Source organism: Cotesia typhae, unplaced genomic scaffold (assembly GCF_013202065.1).
Source record: "Cotesia typhae breed Kobodo isofemale line unplaced genomic scaffold, CoteBio_Ctyphae contig_26, whole genome shotgun sequence".
NCBI classification, from domain to species: domain Eukaryota; kingdom Metazoa; phylum Arthropoda; class Insecta; order Hymenoptera; family Braconidae; genus Cotesia; species Cotesia typhae.
The window spans coordinates 488,649-511,230 of record NW_027423732.1 but is presented as its reverse complement, the minus strand read 5'-3'; the positions used below and the strand labels follow the sequence as shown (position 1 = coordinate 511,230).

Genomic DNA, 22,582 nt, shown 5'->3' with positions numbered 1-22,582 from the left:
CTGTAGATTTAACAGAACCTACTAAAAATGTTAAAAAATTTTTTAATTAATGAAATGGAGCAGGGATTTAAAAAGGATTAGTCTGGAGAAATGTTAAAATAAACAGCCTTCATACTTTTTTTTTTTTTTTTTAATTAAAATTATTCTTTCAATCACAAAAAAAAAAAAAAAATATTCCAGCCTATTTTAACGTTAAAAAAACAACGAATGTTCTAAATAATTTAAATATTAAATCGAAATTTATTGGAATGAGTTACATTGGCAGTAGTAGCGTAAACGTAAAAGCAAAGTGATAAATGAAAACAGAATTAAGTATGTTCACATATTTTTAAACTCGTCAGTCCCGTTGGCGTTTAACATAAGAATATTTGGATTTTCTTTTTCAAAGGCAGTCGCGTCTCTGCCTCCAGGTCTTTCCTCTTGTCCCCATTCGCCTAGAGTTCCTTGCATAACATCCGGCTGTCTTCTCAAAAACTCCTCTTCTTTCTGTGGTATATAACATTACTAAAAAATTTACCCAGAATAATAACAAGCAATTAATAAATTAATCTACAAAATTAATTAATAGAGAAATTGCATATTTTTCTTTTTATTTAATTAAAATTATCATTAAAATGAAAAAAAAAAAAAAAAAAAAATAATAATAATAATAATAATAATTAATTAATTAATTTTTTAGAGTGATTTTTAGATAATAAATTATTTTTAAAATTTGAATTTTCGCGGGCGAATGACGTAGTATATTTAATCCAGCGCGCAGCGCCATCTTACAGAGCGCGGGAAAACTAAAATTTTCAAAATTCCCGCAAAATGAATAAATAAATGTAAAAATCAATAAAAAAAATAAAAAACAAGTTCTCTATTTATTTAAAAAAAAAATTATAATTAAATAATTACCTGTTTATCGGCTTTTGCCATTTTTTCGAACATATTCGCGTAGAGTTTTTTCTCCTGAGCGCGGTTTTTCTGTATCATATCTCGGCAAGCTGCGATCTGTTTTACCGCAGCAGTATTGTTCGGCTTAATCTTAATCACCATTTCAAAATTGCTCTTAGCTTCCTCGGGCTGAGAAAGCGCCAGTAAAGCTTGTCCACGCCTGAACAGAGCTTTCTCATTGCTGCTATCGATCGCGAGTGCTTTTGTGCACGCGTTTTTCGCTTCAAAGTTGTCGTTTATCATCAGGTAAAACAGTCCAAGGTTCAAATAAGCAGACAGGAGCAATTGATCGCGCTCTGGCTTCAATTTCTCGTCGAATTCGCTGTCGCTCTCCAGGTACTCGACAACCTTTCTGCTCATCTTTATCGCCAAGTGATATTTACCAGACTTGAAGTAGTTGGTTGATTTTTCTTTGCTTATCTTCGCTTGCTCGATTATCGTTTCGGGTTCCATTGACCAGACGTCCGCAAGCTGAAATTTATTATTGTAATTATTAATTAAATTTATTTTTATTTTATTTAATGTAATATAATATTGAAAATTATTAATTAAAATTTTCAATTAACTAATCATAAATTATTCATTGAATTGAACAATAAATTGAGTGACAATAATAAAATTAATTTTCAATAAATTTTAAATCAATCAATTTTCAAATTTAATAAACAAAAAAATTTCTTAATTTTAATTAAATAAAATTAAAAAATTCTAGACACTTTAAGTGTAAAATTTTTTTTTAGTAATAATTAAATGACTAAGTACCTTTTCAAAAGATTTCATCTCAACAATGTACTCAACATCAGCATCAGGTGGAATATTAAACTCCTTGTTCCCAGTTTTTTTAAAAGCAAACTTGCTTTTAATAACCAACCTAGATTTTTCCCCAATACGGAACTTGGCCAGCGCAGCTTCTAATCCTTCGACAATTCCTTGGTCTTCACCTTCTCCGAGGTTGAAAGTTACATCTCGTTCCTCGAAGATTTTATCGTTGTACTTTCCCACCAGGTGAACTATAGAAATAAATTAAGTTTAATAAAAAAAAAAAAAAAAAAAAAAAAATTTTTTTTTTTCAATTCCTTATCTAAAAATTAATTAAAAAAAAAAAATTATTATTTTAAATTTTAAATGTAGAAATTAATTCAGAAGACTTTAATAAAATTTTTTTAAAATTAACATAGTAAAAAATTTTTTTTTCAATTTTTGGATAAAAATTAATTAAAAAAAATTCAATATAGAAAAATTTAATTAAAAAAAATTCTAGATAGACGGAAAAAATAAGATGACACTGGATATCATCCCAGATTATACTCAGTGATATCTGGATTATACTCGGTGTAATTTGGATTATATTAGGTATTATCTAAAAAAATTTTTATTTAAATTTCTCTTAAAAAAGTTTAATTAATTTTTTTTTTTTTTTTTTTTTTTTTTTTTAAATTAGAAGTCTAAAATAAAAACTTACTTTGCACCAAAGCACCATCATTAGGATGTCCGTCGTCCTTATTACCAGCAACAATTTGGAACCTCTGAATACTAGCATCCTTGTTAGGACTCAAGTCCTCGCCGATCCAGTCTAGAACCTCAACCTCAAACTTGAGAGTTGCATCTGGAGGAATTGTCGGCGGAGATCCAGCCTTGCCGTAGGCGTACTTAGCGTCGCATGTGAGCATGGCGACCTCGCCCTTCTTCATAGTAGCAACTCCAATGTCCCAGGCCTTGATGACCCGGCCCTCGCCGAGATCGAACTCGAAAGGTTCTCCGCGGTCCTTGCTGGAGTCAAACTTGGTGCCGTCCAGGAGGGTCCCGGTGTAGTGGACCTTGACCTTTGATCCCGGTGCCGGTACCTCTTCCCCGACGCCCTCCTTCAGGATCTCCTTCAAAACTCCTCCGTCGTTGTTCGGCGAAATGTCGACAGCCATTCTACAAGGTTAGTATTTCTATTTTTTATAAATTTATTTAAATTGTTCAATTTATTTTTATACAATTTTTTTTGGCTTGCTCTAGAAAATTCTCAAGACTTACCTGGACAATTTTCGTGACAATTATAATTTATAATTTAACTATTGTCTTAAAATCTCGAATGTTCGCACGATTAGCTTGGTAATTATTATTCTGTTTGTTTCTAGTAGGTTCTATTTCCTATCGCTCTTGTAACTTTTGCGCATGCGCAGATATCTTAGTTTGAATTTAGAATTTTTTTTACGACTGCAGCGCCAGTGTCACCATAGTGAAGTTAGCTGACAGCTATCAATTTTTTATTAAAAAATTTTAATCATTTTTTTTTTAATAAAAAAAAATTATTTTAAAAAATTTGATGCGTAGAAAATTTTTTTAAATATTTTTTAATAATTAAAAAAATAAAATCAATTTTTTTAGTGAAAAAATGACTACAAAAAATGAAAAAATATTTTCATTTGTAAAAAACTTTAAAAATTAGTAAGTGCAATTTTAAAAAAAAATTTTTTTTTTAAAAACAATTAAAAAATTAAAAATGTCAGTCAATTTTATTAATATAATTTATTTAAGTTAAAAAGTTCAACTAATTATTTTTTGACATTTAAATAAGCTGATAATTTTATTTTATTTGTCAAAAAAAAATTATTAAAAAATTGCATTATTTAAATTTCTAAATATCAATTTTTTTTTGTTGCAATTTGTTAAAAAAATTTTTTTTAATTTATTAAATTAATTTTTACAAATAGAATTTTTTTCATATAAAAATTTTAATTTCAGTTAACTTCAGTGTCTTACTAAAACTTACCAGCTGTTGAAGAAAACGGTTGCTGCAAAATGGCGGATCAAGCTTCTTCTATGCAAGTCACTTTGTAAATTTTTTTAATAAAGTAAGTAGTTTTTATTGTAAATAATTAATTATAAATTTATTTAATAATAGAAAAAAATTATTAATGATATTTATTATAAATAAAATGACATTTAAATTAATTTATAGAAAAAAAAATTGCATTAATAGTTTTTTAAAATTTCTAGACAAAATTTTTTTAATTCTTGTAAAAAAATTCCATTTTTAATTTTTTTTTCAAGTTAAATTGAAAAAATAATTTTTTATTTATAAATAAATTATTTTGAGGTTATTGGTGAATAAATTTATCAAGAATTCCTGTTGATCTTGATTTTGCTGTCGGGTGAGTAAATTAAATTAATTATTAATTATAACAATTAAAAGAACCCATAAAAATTCAACAAACAGTTGAACGTCAAATTAACTGAGTGATTATTATTATTATTACAAAAATTAACTTAACAAATAAATTATGGCAAAAAAAATTTTATAAATAAAATTGACATTTAAAAATTTTTAAAAATTACAAATGCAATTTTTTGGAGCAAATTTATTTGTTAAAAAAAATTAAAAAACTGTCATAAATTTACCCACTGAGTTTTATGGAATGAATGAAAATACCTCCTGGCTTTTTATGTTCTCCCAATACAATTTAAGATTTTCTGGCTCGAAATATGGCCGTACGGCGCAAGTTTCTCATTTTTAATCTCATAAAATAGAAAACAACTCTCAGTAAGTGGACAGTGTAACCTAACTTTTATGTAAACTGAAAACTGTAAACAATACAGGTATGTATTTATTTATTTATTTATTTATTTATTTATTTATTTATTTATTTATATATTAACAAATTAATCTACTTTAATATTTTAAATACTAAAAAATTAATTTATAAGATATTTAATCATTTTTAGAATTTTTGTAATAAACAAATTGTGGCAAAAAAAAATTGACATGTAGAAATTAAAAAAAATTTTAAATGCAATTTTTTTTAAATAATTTTTTGGCGCGAATTTTTTTATTAAAAAAAATTTTTTTTAAATAATCAAGACTGCTGTATTTAATGTCATTAATTAATAAAGCAGATATTTATTAAATTTGAAGAATTTTTATGACAAATTGTGTCAAAAAAAAAAAAAAAAAAAAATTGCTGTGCAAAAATAAATTGCCTTTTTTTTACATTATTTAAAAAAAATTATTAAATTTTTCTACAAATATTCTAAAACTGTCAAAGAAAATTATTTTAAATTGTTCAAAAAATTTGTTAAGATTATTTATTCAAAAAATATTCTATGTAAGATTTTAACTAAATTGTGTAAAATACATTGATTCTAAAATTGTCCAAAAATATTAAAAAATACTTGAAATTGACTATTTTAAAATTTCCAATTATTTGTTGGATTTTTCAAAATTTTTAAAAAATGTCAAAATTAAAAAAAAAAATTACATTGAAGAAAATTTTATTGTAAATAATTAATTATAAATTAATTTAATAATAGAAAAAAATTATGAATAATATTTATCATAAATAAAATGACATTTAAATTAATTTATAGAAAAAAAAATCTCTAGCTAAGAAATAAAATTATTAAAAATTAAAAATAAATTAATTAAGAAAGGGAATTTTTAAAAAATAATTTTTTGGAACAAATTTAATTAAAAAAAAAAAAAATCAACTGTTAACTTTAGTGTCTAAATTTCTAGAAAAAAAAAATGGAGGAAACAGAAAAGATGGAGGTAGACTTGAAAGACTCAGACTCTGAATCATCAGCTTCATCGGACGACGAAGCGTCAAATATCGAGCTAAAAAATTTAAAATCAAAGCTGGCAGAGAATCCGTACGATTACTCAAGCCACATTTCCTTGATAGGAAAGCTGCAAAGCTTAGGGGAGCTGGATGAGCTGAGAAAAGCTCGGGAGGAGATGAGCAAGATCTACCCGTTGTCTCCAGACTTGTGGCTATCGTGGCTAAGAGACGAGATGAGAATAGCTATCAGCGTTGAGGAAAAGAAAGCAGTGAAGGAATTATTCGAGCGTGCTGTTGAGGACTACCTCTCTCCAGAAGTCTGGCTGGAGTACGTCCAGTTTGCGATCGGAATCTCCAGCTCTGAGGAAGTCAGAGAGTTGTTTGAGCGAGCGTTGACCGCCACTGGACTCCACGTGACCTTCGGAGCCGTCATCTGGGAGGCTTTTCGGGAATACGAAAGAATCTTGGGCTCCTCGATGGAAGGAACTGCCAAAGAAGAGCAGGTTAATAGGGTTGGAGCTCTCTTCCGAAGACAGCTGGCCTGTCCGCTGCAAGACATGGACAAGACTTTCGAGGAGTATCAGCAGTGGCGGCTAAATGAAGGCAAGGAGGCCAATGTCAGCGATGAGGTCGTCAAAGGCGGCTATCAGCGGGCCGTTAAGGACCTGGAGGATCGCAGAGGATATGAGGACAAGCTCCTTTGTTGCCAGGCTGATGATGAGCGGTTTGATACTTATAAAATGTACTTGGAGTATGAAAAGCTTCATGGAGATCCTGGAAGAGTTTCCGTGCTTTTTGAGAGGGCGATTACTGAGCTTAGTCTTGAAGCCAGACTTTGGGAGGATTATATCAAGGTAAAATAAAATAAAATAAAATAAAATACTAAGGTAAAGGCGCCAATTATTGACACCTTATTTTATTTTAAATCTTATTTATCTACAATATTAATAACAATTTTTATACAATTTAAGAATTTAAAAAAATTTAAGAAAAATATATTGATTAATTAAAATAATAAAGTTTACTCTAGGATTCTGAAACAGCGAATATGTTAACTATTTTGAAGTAAGCACTAAAATTAACAGATTTTTAATTATTTTTTAAACTAATCAAATTAAACATTTTTTTTTTAATAAATAAATTAAGGATTAAAAATTAACAATATCGGTTATTTACATTCAACTGAATGGTTATTAATTATAAAATAATTGGTGTCAATAATTGGTACACAAAATTTAGGCTGGATCTGATATTGACAGGTGAGTTTATACGGCGCTGTAACCTCTCGAATTAGACTTTTCTTATATTATTGTAGTTAGATCAGATGAATGGTCACGCGTAAGCATTAAAGGTGTCAATAATTGGTGCAACGGTATGTCACTAGTTGGATCAATTGATTTATCAGCCTGTCAATAATTGGTGTATCCGGATGATTGACTTTGTCGATTTAAATTAATTATTTTTGTTTCTCAAAAGATTCATTAATATAATGTAAAACAAAAAATTGGACAATCTTAATTTAAAATATGTTTAAAAAAAATTAAATCTTAACTTTTATTAAATTGCACTGTACTTTCTTAAATATTGACGTTTTTGAAGATATAAGCTCATCTTGATGTTAACACTCATCAAGAGCTTTCATTTGAATACCCACATGCAATTTTCATATATTTTTCATATATACATATATATAAATATATAATATATATGAAAAATTGATGTGGGTACTCAAATTAAAGGTCTCGATGAGTGTAATGTCGGAATGAGCTTATATCTTTAAAAATGTCAATAGTTTCCATATTTTAATTTAAAAAAATGAAATCCTGTCTCTTATAGTGTCAATAATTAGTGCTTTTACCTTAGTACAAAAGTTTAAATTGACCAACTTCAACTAACTAATTAATACTTACAGTATTCAGTCTCAACAATAAAAATAGAACCCATCATAGAACGAATTTATCACCGAGCAACGCGAAACGTGCCTTGGTGCGCGAATATCTGGCGCCAGTGGATGAGATCTCTAGAAAAGTGGAACAAACCCCTGATGGAGATCCAAATAAAGCTGGAGCAAGCTCTGACCGCTGGATTCTCAACAGCAGAGGACTATAGGTCCCTCTGGATGACATTTCTGGAATACTTGCGCCGCCGCCTCGACACGGACAACAGAGCCGAAGAGGAAAAAGCGCTGGAGACCATCAGAGCTGCGTTCAATCGTGCAGCAGAGCACCTCGCAAAATTGTTCGGTCTCGCTGGAGATCCCCAGTGTACGATTCTCCAATTCTGGGCCCGTACCGAGGCCATTCATGGCAAAAAGATGGACAAGGCCAGGCAACTCTGGGCTGATATCATGTCCCAAGGACACTCTGAGACCGCTGGAATGTGGCTAGAGTACGTAGCTCTGGAGAAATGCTGTGGTGATACTAAACCTCTAAGAAAATTATTCACCAAAGCTCTTGCCGCGGTTAAAGATTGGCCGGAGACGATTTGTAATGCCTGGCTCGATTTTGAGCGAGATGAAGGTTCTCTGGAGCAAGTTGAGTTCTGCGAGGCTAAAATTAAGGAAAAGATGGAGAAAGTATTGGAACAAAGGGCCAAAATTAATGAGGTTAGTTGTTAGAACAATAATTTTTTTATTCGCTTAAATTTAAAATTTCTATTAAATTAAAATTTTCCCGGGTTAATCAAGCTTTTCAAATTTTCTATAAGATGGCGTTGTGCACCGGATTAGGAACTACGTCACACTCCCGCCAAAATTCAAATTTAAAAAATAAATTCTAATTTAAAACTCACCTGGAAAAATTATTAAAGCTTTTTTTTTTCTCTATTTTATTAATAATTTTCATTAAACTTTAAAATAATTTAAATAAAAAAGTCTTTTTAATTAATTTTGACAGAAAGTTGAAGAAGAAAAAAGTTTAAAGATTCAAAAGCCGGCAAAGAGGAAGCTTCCAGAGGGAAAATGGAAGGACCTGGACGCCAAAATCGCTAAAATAGAAGAAAAACATAAAGTATCCTCTGAAAAACACGACAAGGAAGATGTTGATCCTCAAATCACAGTCTTTGTTAGCAATTTAGACTATGAGTCGACTGAGCAAGATATTCGCGACGCTCTAGTTTCTGTTGGGACTATCACCAAGCTCAAGTTGGTGAAAGACTTTCGCGGAAGGAATAAAGGATTCGCTTATGTCCAGCTCAGTGATACGGTAAGTATTTTTTTTTTTTTTTTTTATTTTACTTTAGATTAGTTTAAGTAGAATGATTGATTTTATCGTTAGTTCTTTTGCAGAAAGCAGTTAGCGATGCGTTGAAACTAGACCGTACGCCTGTCAAAGGTCGACCTATGTTTATTTCTAGATGCGATCCTGATAAAACTACTCGTGGGACTGCGTTTAAGTATCAGTGTGCTTTGGAAAAAAATAAATTGTTTGTTAAAGGTAATTTATTCATGATTATAAGTAACTGTATCTTCTAAAATATTGAAGATAGAACTGAAGTACTAAGACATTTTTTGTAGGAAATTTCCTAAGCTACAATTTTAATCTCTTATAATTTTCTCCTAAAACCAATAGTTTAAGAATTATAGTCACTTTTACCAAAAATTTCAGGATTACCTTTGACAACAACAAAAGAAGACTTGGAAAAAATTTTCCAAGCCTACGGTTCGCTGAAAGAAGTTCGCCTAGTAACTTACCGTAACGGGCATTCAAAAGGGCTAGCATACGTGGACTACAAAGACGAAGGAAGCGCTTCAAAAGCGCTGCTAGCCACAGACGGAATGAAGATAGAGGACAAGGAAATTTCCGTGGCATACAGTCAGCCTCCGGAGCGCAAGAAGCCAGAGTCAAATTCCGACATTCCGAGTCTCCTTGGCCAGATAAAATCCCTCGGAGGTTCCAGCGTCGCTCGGAGCAACCCCGGCCGGCAGAAGACCATGCTCTCGATGGTCCCCCGCAGTGTCGTCACTCCGAGCAACGGTGTTAAAGATAAGCCGAAGAGTAATGCTGAATTTCGGAGCTTGTTTTTGAATAAATAAAAATTATTATTATTATTAATTATAAAAACAATTAAATTTACAAGTGAGTTTTATTAATCAACCCTCGGAGGACACTGGGGGTCTTTTTGACGCTAGATTTTTTTTTCCTAAAATAATCCTAAATTTTTTTTTGAAAATAGGTTTGCTGCAACTTCAAAATTCAAGAAAGAGCCTAGCAACTGGCCTAACTGGGATTTAAAATTATTAAAATTAGTTATCTGGAAAACCCAAAAATCCAAAACATTGTCTGATAGTAGGCCAGAAAAATACTTCAAAGGTAGAATTATAACATTCGATGCTTGTTAAGATCGACCATTTTCCCCCGCCGTCCATCTTACGGCTTAAAATAAATTTTATTATTTTTACAAAGAATTTTTACATGAAAAATTATGTAAATTCTACCTATTTTGTCTGATAGTAGGCTATTAACCAGAAAAATACTTCAAAGGTAGCTTGTATAGAATTATAACATTCGATGCTTGTTAAGTTACATTATTGTAACGTTCTTAATTTTAGTGGGGGTGTAATTAAAAATAATTCAGTGTCTACTCCGAGGGTTAATATAACAATTATAAATGAAGCGCTGATGACCGTTTCTGCCTCGGAGGCGCCACTGGAGCCGGCTCTGGAGCGCATCGAGACCTCAGCCATTTTTTCGCCCGGCCAGAGTGGTAGTAGTACAAGTAGATCAGCCCCAGAGCCGCCAGGACTATCAGGAGACTCGTTCCGGCTATTATGAAGTTCAAATACCAGTATGGAAGAGTCTCCGTGAACTCTGGAGTCTCTGGAGACTCCGTGGAGCTCGATGGCGTCTTCGTGGACTCTGGAGTCTCTGACAGTGATAATGGCGGGTAGTTGTCTCCGATCGTCACGTCAGCGCAGCCACGGAACTCTTCCTGCGGGCCGCAACCCACTGCACCTGTAAAACGTACAGTTACTTTTTACCTTGCGACAGTCGATGCTTCTGCTTTCTAAATTAGACGCTTGTTGAATGCTAATTATTGATATTTCTTGTTTTTTAAAAATTAGATATATATTTGTTACCTGTTCCGTTACCACAGTCGCCCCAATTGTTACCGGCGACGTAACGCCACTGCAGGACGCACTGGCCACACGTCATGTCCTCAGGTAATTTGTAGTATGCCTCGAAGATTTTATTACCGGGTCCCGGGTAATATCGTGCGGTTCCGTTCATCATCTTGAGGATGTTTTTTGATAAGCATTCTTGAGTGACTTCCCGGCCTCGGGTGGTCATTGGGCATACCCCGAACTCGAAGTATCCTCGGTGGTTCGCTGTTATGTGGATTTTTAAAGGTATCAATTGGTTCGTTTTGTATTTACGAACTATTATACTGTTTCCGTATTTTCCGCCTGTTTCATGAGCTCTAGGCTGAAATTTTTGAAATAAATTATTAATATTAGAATTCTTGACATCATATTAAAATTTCATCAAAATCGGACGAGTAGATCCCGAGATATTAACAAAAATAAAGCTGCATTGATTTTGAGCGTCAATGCAGGGGAAAATTGCTATTAATCTCAAGAATAGATAATTAATTTGAATTTTAACGTGATATTTATAATTAATATCACTAAGAGTAACTACATTGACTCAAATGATTTTACATTGATTTTGAGCATCAATGCAGTCTAAAACATAATAAACCTTCTGAAAAATATGCCAAAATTGAATTTTAAAGCGATATTAATAGCATATATCACTATTTTTCTTGGAAAAACATTGACTATAATGATTTTACATTGATTTTAAGAGTTAATGCAGACTTTGACCATCAAAAAGTCCATAAAAACCTTCTAAATTTGACTTTTAAGTTGATATTAATAATATATTTCACTATTAACCGCAAATAGTATCAAAATTAATGATTCTGCGTTGATTTTGAGCGTCAATGCAATCGAAAAACATTCTTAAGCTTATAAATAGCTACTTAAACTCAATTTTAAGGTGATATTAATGGCAAATATTACTCTTAGCACTCAAATCATTGACTTAAAATAATTTTGCATGAATTTTGAGCGTCAATGCAGTCTAAAAATCTAAAAAATTCTTTAGAAACACGCTTAATTGGACTCTTAAGTTGATATTAATGGCATAAATTACTTTTGCTTATCAATACTGTTAATATTGCTAATTCTTCATTGATTTTGAGCGTCAATGCAGTCCGAAAACGTTATTAATTCCTAAAAAACTGACTTGTTATGTAATTTAAGGTGATATTAATTATTAATATCGCTATTAATAATTAAAATATTGACTTTAGATGATTTTTCATTGATTTTGAGCGTCAATGCACTCTTAAACCATCAAAAATCCCATAAAAACCTTCCAAATTTGAATTTTAATTTGATATTAATTACAAATATAACTATTACCCACCAATATTATTAATATTAGTGATTTTGCATTGATTTTGAGCGTCAATGCGGACTCAAACTATCACAAATCTCCTAAATTTGAATTTTAAGGCGATATTAATAACATATATCACTGTTTTTTGTCAAAAACATTGACAATAATGATTTTACATTGATTTTGAGCGCCAATGCAGTCTAGAAGCATTCAAAACTCTCCTAAATTGAATTTTAAGACGATATTAATTACATTAATATGATTTTTCATTGAAAATATTGACTTGAATTATTTTTTATTAATTTTAAGCGTCAATGCAGTGAAAAAAATTCTTTTTTCTCACACAAAGAATTTTTTACTAAATTTCTATTAATTAAAAATCCAATAAATTATTTATAAATTCTGAAAAAAACCTCAGAAAAATTTCCATAAAATATTCCATGAGCCACCTATAAAAGGTGACTAATATTAACAAAAAAAAAAAAAAAAATTAAATTACCGGTTTAATATCCCAAGCGTCGCCACAGATTCCACAATTTCCTTTATTCCGTTGCCATTGTCGCGTGAAACCGCCGCAATAGCACTCATTATCATTGTAATCATGAGGCGAATCAAATCCGTACCTCCACATAGAAGCCCTAGAAGGAGGCTCGATAAGTCGTCCATGTCCTTTAACACTCGCCGCAAAAATAAGAACCACCCAGAGCTTCATTCTGGAGCTCTTCTTCACAACTAACTTAACAAAGTAATTAAAATAATCCTTTATATATTAATTACAAAACACATATTAATTTATTCAATTAAAAACAATACAATTTTAAATATTCCAGTCACAAATTTATCTAGGAATGTCTATTGTATTAATTATTGAATTGACATATTAATTATATTAAATCTCCTTGAAGAATAAGAATTATTGTGAGAGGAGCGTTTGAACCGGTTGTTAAAGCCGAACTGAACTCGACTTTGAGGTAAACTCCGCTGTTGAGAAACTGTACAGTTGGATAAAGAGTATGCATTGGGATTGGGGAAAGGAACACAGCGGAAATTCAATGCATTACCGTACTACGTCCACTTACACCATATCGCTCATCAGTAGGTCACTATTATACACTCGAATATCGCTTGTACATCGCCTAGAACAACTAACCGGCTGTGACCCTGTTTTGTGAATTTTTTTTTAGATGTTTGGAGATTGGTAACGGGTCAAGAATTCAATTATTAGAAAAAATTGGGCGAAAATTGATGATATTGTCCAAAAACAGTAATTTCAAAGATTTTTTTGGGATTTTTTAAGGTTTTAGACTGCATTGACGCTCAAAATCAATGTAAAATTATTTTAGTCAATGGTTTTGACAAAAAAACAGTGAAATATGTTATTAATATCGCCTTAAAATCCAAATTTAGGAGGTTTATAATCTTGTGAGTCCATATTGACGCTTAAAATCAATGTAGAATTATTAATATTAACGGTATCGATAAGCAAGAGTAATAAATGACATTAATATCAACTTAAGAGTCAAATTAACCGTGTTTTTTTTTTTAAGAATTCTTTAGATTTTTAGACTGCATTGACGCTCAAAATCAATGTAAAATAATAAAAAGTCGATGATTTAATTACTAAAAATAATATTTGCCATTAATATCACCTCAAAATTGAAATTAAGTAGCTTTTTATAAACTTTAGAATGTTTTTAGACTGCATTGACGCTCAAAATTAATGCAAAATTATTTTAAGTCAATGATTTGAGTGCTAAGAGTAATAATTGCCATTAATATCACTTTAAAATTGAATTTAAGTAGCTTTTTATAAGCTTAAGAATGTTTTAAGACTGCATTGACGCTTAAAATCAACGTAGAATGATTAATTTTGATACTATTCGCGGTTAATAGCGATATATGTTATTAATATCAACTTAAAAGTCAAATTTAGAAGGTTTTTATGGGCTTTTTGATGGTCAAAGACTGCATTAACTCTCAAAATCAATGTAAAATCATTGTAGTCAGTGTTATTCCAAGAAAAATAGTGATATCTGCTATTAATATCGCTTTAAAATTCAATTTTAGGAGATTTTTTTAGAAGGTTTGTTATGTTTTGGCTTGCATTGATGCTCAAAATTAATGCATAATTATTTTAAGTCAATATTTCGAGTGCTAAGAGTAATATTTGTCATTAATATCACCTCAAAATTAAATTAAAATCATTACAATCAATGTTTTTATTCGAAAATCGTCGTATATGTTATTAATATCGCCGTAAAGTTCAACTTTAAGAGGTTTTAGGAGATATTACTGATTAAAACAATAATAATAATTATAATTAACAGTTTAAAAAAAATTAAATAAAAGAGAAATCTCGTTTAATTTACTCCCACAATTATAAAATTAAAAAACCAATTAGAAAATTTCAGAAATCTGAAACAATTTAAGATAATTTTTTTTTTTTTTTTTTTTTTCAATTATTAAATTAAATAATCATTTATTTTTCTACATTTTTAAATAATTTAATTGTTTTTTAGTAAATAAATAGAAATTTGATCAACAAAAAAATTCCAATAAATATTTTTAGGGCTTTTATCTTAAAAAAAAACTGTTTTAATCATTTAAATGATTAGAATTATTAAAATAATAATATTTTTCATCAATTTGGTTACTTTTAATGTAATTTAATGAATACCGATAGATTTTATTGTGATTTTAAAAACAAATTTCTTAATTTATTAAATTTAAGCCAACACGCGCTTTTTTTTAAATGTATTATTTCAAAATACTTAACACGCACGCAATATTAAATATTGTATTATCAAACATGTAATATAGTTATCAAGATGATTCAGGATATTAGTTAGAGTTGGGTGTAAAATAATAAAATATTGTAATATTGAATAATATGATTAAAAGTATCCAAGGATAAAAGTTAGAAACTAGAATTATAAATAAAACAAGTGAAACTTATTTATAAATAAAATCGTGGGGAAAAATAGTTAACTTTTGAAGTTAATAAAAAAGAAGATACCGGTCTCTGTCTGGAACTCTGGAGTCGCTATTCATTCTATATAATACAAGAATCAAGGCTAATGTGTGAGGTTTTCGACCTCTCACTCCCACGATCTCACCTTTCGCGGTCTGGATACAATTTAGCCGGAAATAATATTTTTTCATTTGTCTTCTATGACTAATTCTTTTCCTTGAGACACAGTCATTTTTTCTGATTCTTTTTAATATTAAATACTTTTTTTTTTGTCGTGAATAATCAATAGCTTTTGAATTAATGAGACATTAAATAATTATTAAGTATTTAGAGCGTGAAATTATTCTAATTTTTGTTCAAAAAAATTTATTTTCCCGCCAAATAAATTTAAACTATCAAAACTCGAGGAATAATACCTTTAATTGAAGAGATTTGAGGTATCATTAACGGATGAAAAATAATTTGAATAAAATTAGTCTTTTTTTTTTTTAAATTCTAAATTTTAGCTCAATGAAATATTTCAAAATAAAATAATTTTAAAATTAAATAAATGTTTTTCCACACAAAAAATATCCCAAAATTTTCTCTAAATTGCGACATCATAAAACTCAACAATTTCATAAATTTAAATAAAAGTTTACTTAATAACAAAATTATTAACTGCGTTAATAACATAATTGAAAATTAAAATCATTAGCTTGAAAAATATTTTGTGAAAGTCATTAGTCTTCAAATTATCAGTGTTGTAATTTTATTTAAATAGTAATCATCAAATTAAAAATCATTTCTTACTTTAAACTTAAATTTTTTATTAAATCATTTTTTTTTTAATTTGTAAATTATTCAATAAATAAAAAAATTATTGAATTTTTAAATAATATTATTATTTAACAAGTAAATTTTATTTATAAAGATACACAGAGTAAGTTTTGATTACAAGTTATAAATTGAGCATTTAATATTTATGTTGAGAATGAGTAACAGACCATTATTCTCTCAGTGCATTGTTACTTAAATTAATTTAAATTACCTATAAACAGTTGTGCGTTGAATATTTAAATATTTTTTTTTTTAAGTCTAGTAAATAGAAGATCTAATTGGTCGGTTTATTAGGTACTAGCGCCGAATAACTCTGAAAGAAACAACTCGTATCAATATAATATTAATTTTTTTTTTTTTTTCATTTTTTTGGTACTGAAATTAGCAGAAATCTGACAATTGTTGAAAAAATAAATTATTTAATAATTATATAATAATAATAATAATAATAATAATAATAATAACGAAATTTTTCAAGTTATTATTATTATTATTATTATTATTATTATTATTATTATTATTATTATTATTATTATTAAATAATGGAAATTTTCTTCAAAATAATAATAATAATTTTCAAAGTCATTATTATTATTATTATTATTATTATAATAATCAGATATCTGTTAAAATCAGTCCGATTTTTTTTTCGTATAAATTAATAATCAATCGCAACAGTAAGTCATCAGAGTTATTAAGGGTACCGGTGAATTAACACTAAATAACAATAAAATAACTTAACGACCTAACGATCTAAGATCAAATAGAATATTTGGCACATCGAAGTCAGTCCTATTATATAAATCGTACATGTCCTAAAGAATATTACTTTCGTTCCTTGGAGTCCTTGTACGCTTGAGACTGGATCACCCTCTCTTTCAGCATCATGTACTGCTTTTGAACGTGAGACACTTTTGACTTTAAAGTGTCAGTCAACTCTTTTTGGATTTGCTGGACTTCCTGCATTTCTTTTCGGAGGTTCAGGTAGTCTTCTGTTATCTCTGATACTGTTTGGATTAATTCCATCACCGAATCCTGTAATAATAATAATAATAATAATAATAATAATAATAATAATAATATCTTAAAAATTTGAGATTTAATAACTTTGCAATTATTATTATCTATTATTATAATTATTATAATAATAAATAAATAACTAAAAAAAAATATTACCTGATTTTCTCCAGAAGGAAATTCTTTTTCAAAAGACTCCAGTCTCCAGGTTATTGATTCAATTTTATCATCCGTGTTTTTTAACTAAAATATAATAATTTATATTAATTATTATAAAAATAAATATTAATAATTAATTTTAAAGGTTAGAAAAGAATACTTACACTTTCTTCGAGGTTCGAAAATGCCTTCTCCATTTTTTTTAAATTTTTATAAAAATTTTCTGGACAATAATCACCAAAAATAATAATAAATAACAACAAATTTCAAATGTTAGTGATTAATTATGAAAATTTGTGCTGGTAAATTTATAATTCCCAATGGAAGGTTGACTAAAAAGCCACAAGAATTCCTGCGTGTTGTTGTGGCTTTTGCGCATGCGCAAGTGAAGCACGCGTGGGTTTTAAATGAGCGGGAAAATTCAAAAAGTTTTAATAATTTATTTTATTTAAATTTAGAAAATTATAAATTTAATTTTTAAATTACAAATAAAATAGACAGATTTAAAAAAAAATTAAAGTAAAGGCGCGAATTATTGACACCTTATTTTATTTTAAATCTTATTTATCTACAATATTAATAACAATTTTTATACAATTTAAGAATTTAAAAAAATTTAAGAAAAATATATTGATTAATTAAAATAATAAAGTTTACTCTAGGATTCTGAAACAGCGAATATGTTAACTATTTTGAAGTAAGCACTAAAATTAACAGATTTTTAATTATTTTTTAAACTAATCAAATTAAACATTTTTTTTTTAATAAATAAATTAAGGATTAAAAATTAACAATATCGGTTATTTACATTCAACTGAATGGTTATTAATTATAAAATAATTGGTGTCAATAATTGGTACACAAAATTTAGGCTGGATCTGATATTGACAGGTGAGTTTATACGGCGCTGTAACCTCTCGAATCAGACTTTTCTTATATTATTGTATTTAGATCAGATGAATGGTCACGCGTAAGCATTAAAGGTGTCAATAATTGGTGCAACGGTATGTCACTAGTTGGATCAATTGATTTATCAGCCTGTCAATAATTGGTGTATCCGGATGATTGACTTTGTCGATTTAAATTAATTATTTTTGTTTCTCAGAAGATTCATTAATATAATGTAAAACAAAAAATTGGACAATCTTAATTTAAAATATGTTTAAAAAAAATTAAATCTTAACTTTTGTTAAATTGCACTGTACTTTCTTAAATATTGACGTTTTTGAAGATATAAGCTCATCTTGATGTTACACTCATCAAGAGCTTTCATTTGAGTACCCACATGCAATTTTCATATATTTTTTATATATACATATATATAAATATATAATATATATAAAAAATTGATGTGGGTACTCAAATTAAAGGTCTCGATGAGTGTAATGTCGGGATGAGCTTATATCTTTAAAAATGTCAATAGTTCCCATATTTTAATTATTTTATATTTTCAATAATTTTTCAGTCAAATTTAAAAAAATTTAATTTTTGCAAAAGTTTTAATAAATTCAGTTAATTTAAGTAATTTACTATCTAAAATTACCATTTTCTATAAAAAAAAAAAAAAACAACTTCCAAGGTCTCGAATTGATCGAGAATGTCAAAGACCCCTGGTAATAATAATAAAAATAAACCCCAAAAAAAAAAAATATACCTCTTGTAATAGTGACAAAGTCTATTACACATTACACAACCACTTAATAATCTTTTTAAAACTAAAGAAACAAAGCTAATCAGCCTTTCAATGTCAAGCGCTTCTATTCGGCTAATAAATTCTGAGACTTCCTGCGGCATATGTTACTAAAAATTATCACCATGTCCCAGATAGACAACATATAAAAGCCTCCAAATAAAAACTTTCATCAGTCAAGCCCCCAGAGACCCGGTAGAGCCTCTACCCAATATTCGCTCACGCCGTGACAATATCCGCCATGTTGTCGTCGACTTTGATCTTTGTAATTTTCGCAATTTCTGCGCCAAGCTCTGCTTATTCAATCAACAAACGCGAGTCCAATGATCTGGAAGACCTCGAGGGTGTCATCAGCCTGTCCCACCTGGGGAACACGATGTTCGGAACTCCGAGTAACAGAACCGGCAGCAGAGTCGCGGAATGGAACCAGGAACTCGGAGTCAATCCAGAGGAACTTGGAGAATACGCTGAGGGCGACATTCTCATTCCTAGGACGGCTTCTGGGAGAAGTGGACTGGCAAACAGCGCCGCCAGGTGGCCAGGTGCCACCGTTCCCTACATGATCAGCCCTTGGTTCAGTAAGTTTTGAATTTAATAGTTCTTATACCTAAAATAATACGATTTAATGTGACAAAATGTTGGAATCTTAATTTTTAGCCGCTAATATAAAGCTTCGCGCTCTATTCATGCAATTATTTTTAAAAATTGCATTTATAATTTTCTTACAATTACTTTTAAAAATCACCAACTAAATTTTAGGATTATTTTCAACAAATTACCTTTAAAAAAAAATTCCACCGAGTTTTTATGAATTTTTTTAAATTATAAAATTGTCAGCTGATCATTTAAAACTTGTGATATGAAAACTAACGATTTAATGTAACTAATCGTTGGAATCTTGATTTTTTTTTTAGGCTACACTGAGAGAAAAATCTGGTTCTCTGAACTAGCAAAATCTAGTTAAATAGCATCACCACTATTTAATAAAAGTTCTTATACCTAAAATAATAAATTATATTGAACCCCAATAGATGATAGTTACTTAAACTATTTTTAGTTAAATATGGGCTTAATAGTAATCTTTATAAACTTAAACTCAGAAAACAGAAAAAAATAATTCTTACAGCCCGGACCGGGAATCGAACCCGGATCTTTTGGTTATGCACCAAGGGCTCTTCCAGTCAAGCTATCTGAGCCATCGTCCGTCGCAACCTTTCAGTCACCTAATTATTTTTTGTTTAACACGACAGAAAAATATTTATTTAAACACACTCCATGTAACTATTTATCAACAGTTACTTAAACTAATGCATAGTTTATAAATAATTTTTGGGAATTTCAGAGCCGGATCAGATGGAAACTATCATGGAGGCAATGGATGACTTCCGAAAGTACACTTGTATACAGTTTGTACCCCACAATGGTGAAAGGGATGATTATATAAGAATCACTGCTGGAAATACCGGCTGCTGGTCCAGTGTGGGTCGTATTGGAGGCCGTCAGGATGTTAATCTTCAGGTTCCAGGGTGTGTGGTGAAAAAGGGGACTGTTATTCATGAATTGATGCATGCTGTTGGGTTCGTTCACGAGCAGAGTCGCTATGATCGCGATGAATTTGTCGAGATTCAGTGGCAGAATATAAAACCAGGTATTTTTGAGATAGATTTTGTACTCTGGTAGGAATTAACATAAAATTTGATATAATAACATATTTTAAAATAATAGGGAACACGATAAATTTTCTGAAAGTCGGAAAAGATACTACGGATCACTTCGGAGTTAAGTACGACTTTGGCAGTGTGATGCATTACTCCAAAAATGCTTTCTCCGTTAATGGACAAGCGACAATTATTCCTAAAGTAAGAATCTAACTTCTAACATTTATTTTATGATTATTATTGAATAAATGGAAAAATTATTAGAACTTATTGAATTTATTGGACCTTAGGAAACAAACGGTGGATTCTTCGGAGCATTCGACGATTTATTCGGTGGAACAAAGCCTTCGTTAGGCCAGCGAGAGGGCTTTAGTAAACAAGATATCAGAAAAATACGGAAAATGTACAACTGCGACGGACCAAGAAGGCGGAACGCGAGGTCTCGCCCCCAGGTTAGTCTTTTCGATTTCTTCTGGTAGTCAAATGAGGGATTCAACCAAAAAAGGAGCTAGTGGACATCTTTCTTGTGTATGATCGAGTGTAACGATGGCTGCTGGTCGTCCTGTCAAACAAAAAAATTATTATTAAGTTATTATTATTATTAAGTAATTGCCAAAGCAATAATTACCTGATGGCTGGTCCAAAAACACTCGGTGAAATGTTGCGCGCGCTCACACGAGTTTGTCAGATCTGAAAAAAATTATTTTAATATTTTTATTTTAATAATTACAATAAAATTGCATGTTTTATGATTTTTTTTCTTTTAAATTTAATAAAAATTATTAAAAAATAATGAAAAAATATTTAAACAATTAATCTAGCTCATTTAAAAAGAAAAAATTATTTTTAAATTTGAATTTTGCCGCCAGTGATGACGTAGTTTTGTATCCGGTGCGCAACGCCATCTTACAGAAATTAGAGGAACTAAAATTTTTTTTCTTGTATAAAACAATTAATTTGTTTATTTTACATGAAAATTAAGTGTTTTATAATTAATTCAAGTGAAATTAATGAAAAAAAAAATTATTTAAAATATTCTTACCTAAATCAATGCACTTTCTCAATAAAATATCGGTGTCATTTTCCGATAATTGAGCTTGGAGCATCCAGGCCTTGATGTTGTGAACTTTGAAGCCTCCATGACGATCCATCTATTAATTCATACTTTTATTAGCTATATTACACAATTTATTTATTTACATTTGATATTTAATAATTACCCAATCGAATTCACTGTAGACGCACAGTAGAAAGCACTGGAATTCATTTTTCATTAATATGATAATTAATTATTTATTTTGATTAATTACTCACCGCCAATGGATGGTGAGATTTCACATGCAGCCGGTTTAGATTGTGGTTCATTAAATAATCATTGAGTACTCGTAAATCAACGGGGTCTGTTGTATTACAAATTCTAACTATCGCCATGTCTTGTCTTATAGCCTGTAATATTTTAGAAAATTGGATTTATAAATTTAATAATTTTTAACAAATATTTATAAATACCATTTCAAAAAAAAAATTAATTTTTTTTTAATATAGTAGAAATATAATCATAATGTTAGTAATTAAACAATATTTTCTCATTTCTAATTTATACGACTGTTTTTTACCGAGCAACGCTCCGCCTTTCATAGCAACAGTATCCATAGAAACGCCCCGCCTTTTTATAAAAACGCTCCGCCTCTTTATAGGAACGCCCCCCCCCCTTTTTTTTTCCTTTATAGGAAAACTCCGCCCTTTCACGACAACGCCCCGCCCTTTCCTCGCAACGAGCTACATTACCATGGAAACGCTCCGCCCTTTCTTAGCAACACGCTATATTATCATGGCAACGCCCCGCCCCTTCCTAGCAACGCCTCCCACTTCTAAAATTAAAAAAAAAATCAGCTAATTTATCTGTTAAAAAATATTTTTTTAGATTAAATAGTTACTAGTATATAAAATTTAACCGATTTAAAAACTTTAACGTTTAAAAGTCACAGGTGGTGTCTTTTCAACCTCAATATATTCAATAGATAGCACTGCATTTTTTTAAATAAATTTTTTAATATATTTAATACTTAACTTGTTTTTGTGAATATTTTCCAAATTTTAATTCTAATTAAAATTACGATTATATTCTTAATAAACACTGCAGAATATAAATTTTTTTTTTTATTGTAAATGTAGTATTAAAAGAAAAAATACTTACACTAGAGAACACAACAGTAAAAACAGTATAAAAAATTGCAAAATAAAAAACAAAAACCATTTTGTTTAAAAAATTCCAAGTGTTTACTGATTCGCGTATCAAACACAACTGGCATCTCGGGTGTTAGATTACCATTGTTACAATATAATCCCTCACATGTGTAAGTAAATAGTTCGTGTCAATG

At 29.6% G+C, this 22,582-nt stretch overlaps 5 protein-coding genes across 7 annotated transcripts; 2 read left to right on the top strand and 3 right to left on the bottom strand.

Moving 5' to 3' along the window:
* Positions 1-220: 220 nt before the first annotated feature.
* Fkbp59 (FK506-binding protein 59kD) lies at positions 221-3,115 on the bottom strand. Of its 3 annotated transcripts, none has more exons than XM_074240038.1 (5): positions 2,959-3,115; positions 2,399-2,856; positions 1,699-1,946; positions 898-1,407; positions 221-486 (listed from the first exon to the last, which is right to left on the bottom strand). In XM_074240038.1, exons 2-5 carry the CDS (start codon positions 2,853-2,855, stop codon positions 319-321), a joined length of 1,383 nt encoding a protein of 460 aa, XP_074096139.1. In that variant the 5' UTR covers position 2,856; positions 2,959-3,115; the 3' UTR covers positions 221-318. The 3 variants fall into 3 exon arrangements, with proteins under 3 accessions (XP_074096139.1, XP_074096140.1, XP_074096141.1); XM_074240039.1 differs by having other exon boundaries at positions 2,399-2,873; positions 2,959-3,111; XM_074240040.1 differs by having other exon boundaries at positions 347-504.
* A 1,306-nt stretch (positions 3,116-4,421) lies between these two features.
* Positions 4,422-9,796, top strand: LOC141525515 (squamous cell carcinoma antigen recognized by T-cells 3). The gene is made up of 7 exons (XM_074240035.1): positions 4,422-4,524; positions 5,441-6,337; positions 7,396-8,088; positions 8,378-8,686; positions 8,770-8,917; positions 9,089-9,559; positions 9,657-9,796. Exons 2-6 carry the CDS (start codon positions 5,450-5,452, stop codon positions 9,514-9,516), a joined length of 2,466 nt encoding a protein of 821 aa, XP_074096136.1. The 5' UTR covers positions 4,422-4,524; positions 5,441-5,449; the 3' UTR covers positions 9,517-9,559; positions 9,657-9,796.
* On the bottom strand, positions 9,499-22,571 carry LOC141525470 (uncharacterized). The gene is made up of 8 exons (XM_074239983.1): positions 22,399-22,571; positions 21,516-21,647; positions 21,422-21,457; positions 21,244-21,352; positions 20,830-20,891; positions 12,387-12,647; positions 10,561-10,906; positions 9,499-10,435 (listed from the first exon to the last, which is right to left on the bottom strand). Exons 1-8 carry the CDS (start codon positions 22,456-22,458, stop codon positions 10,086-10,088), a joined length of 1,356 nt encoding a protein of 451 aa, XP_074096084.1. The 5' UTR covers positions 22,459-22,571; the 3' UTR covers positions 9,499-10,085.
* LOC141525519 (uncharacterized) lies at positions 15,734-17,221 on the bottom strand. The gene is made up of 4 exons (XM_074240042.1): positions 17,018-17,221; positions 16,854-16,937; positions 16,507-16,712; positions 15,734-15,990 (listed from the first exon to the last, which is right to left on the bottom strand). Exons 1-4 carry the CDS (start codon positions 17,048-17,050, stop codon positions 15,975-15,977), a joined length of 339 nt encoding a protein of 112 aa, XP_074096143.1. The 5' UTR covers positions 17,051-17,221; the 3' UTR covers positions 15,734-15,974.
* On the top strand, positions 18,280-20,789 carry LOC141525518 (low choriolytic enzyme). Its single transcript, XM_074240041.1, has 4 exons — positions 18,280-19,121; positions 19,886-20,191; positions 20,269-20,402; positions 20,492-20,789. Exons 1-4 carry the CDS (start codon positions 18,785-18,787, stop codon positions 20,678-20,680), a joined length of 966 nt encoding a protein of 321 aa, XP_074096142.1. The 5' UTR covers positions 18,280-18,784; the 3' UTR covers positions 20,681-20,789.
* Positions 22,572-22,582: the final 11 nt, after the last annotated feature.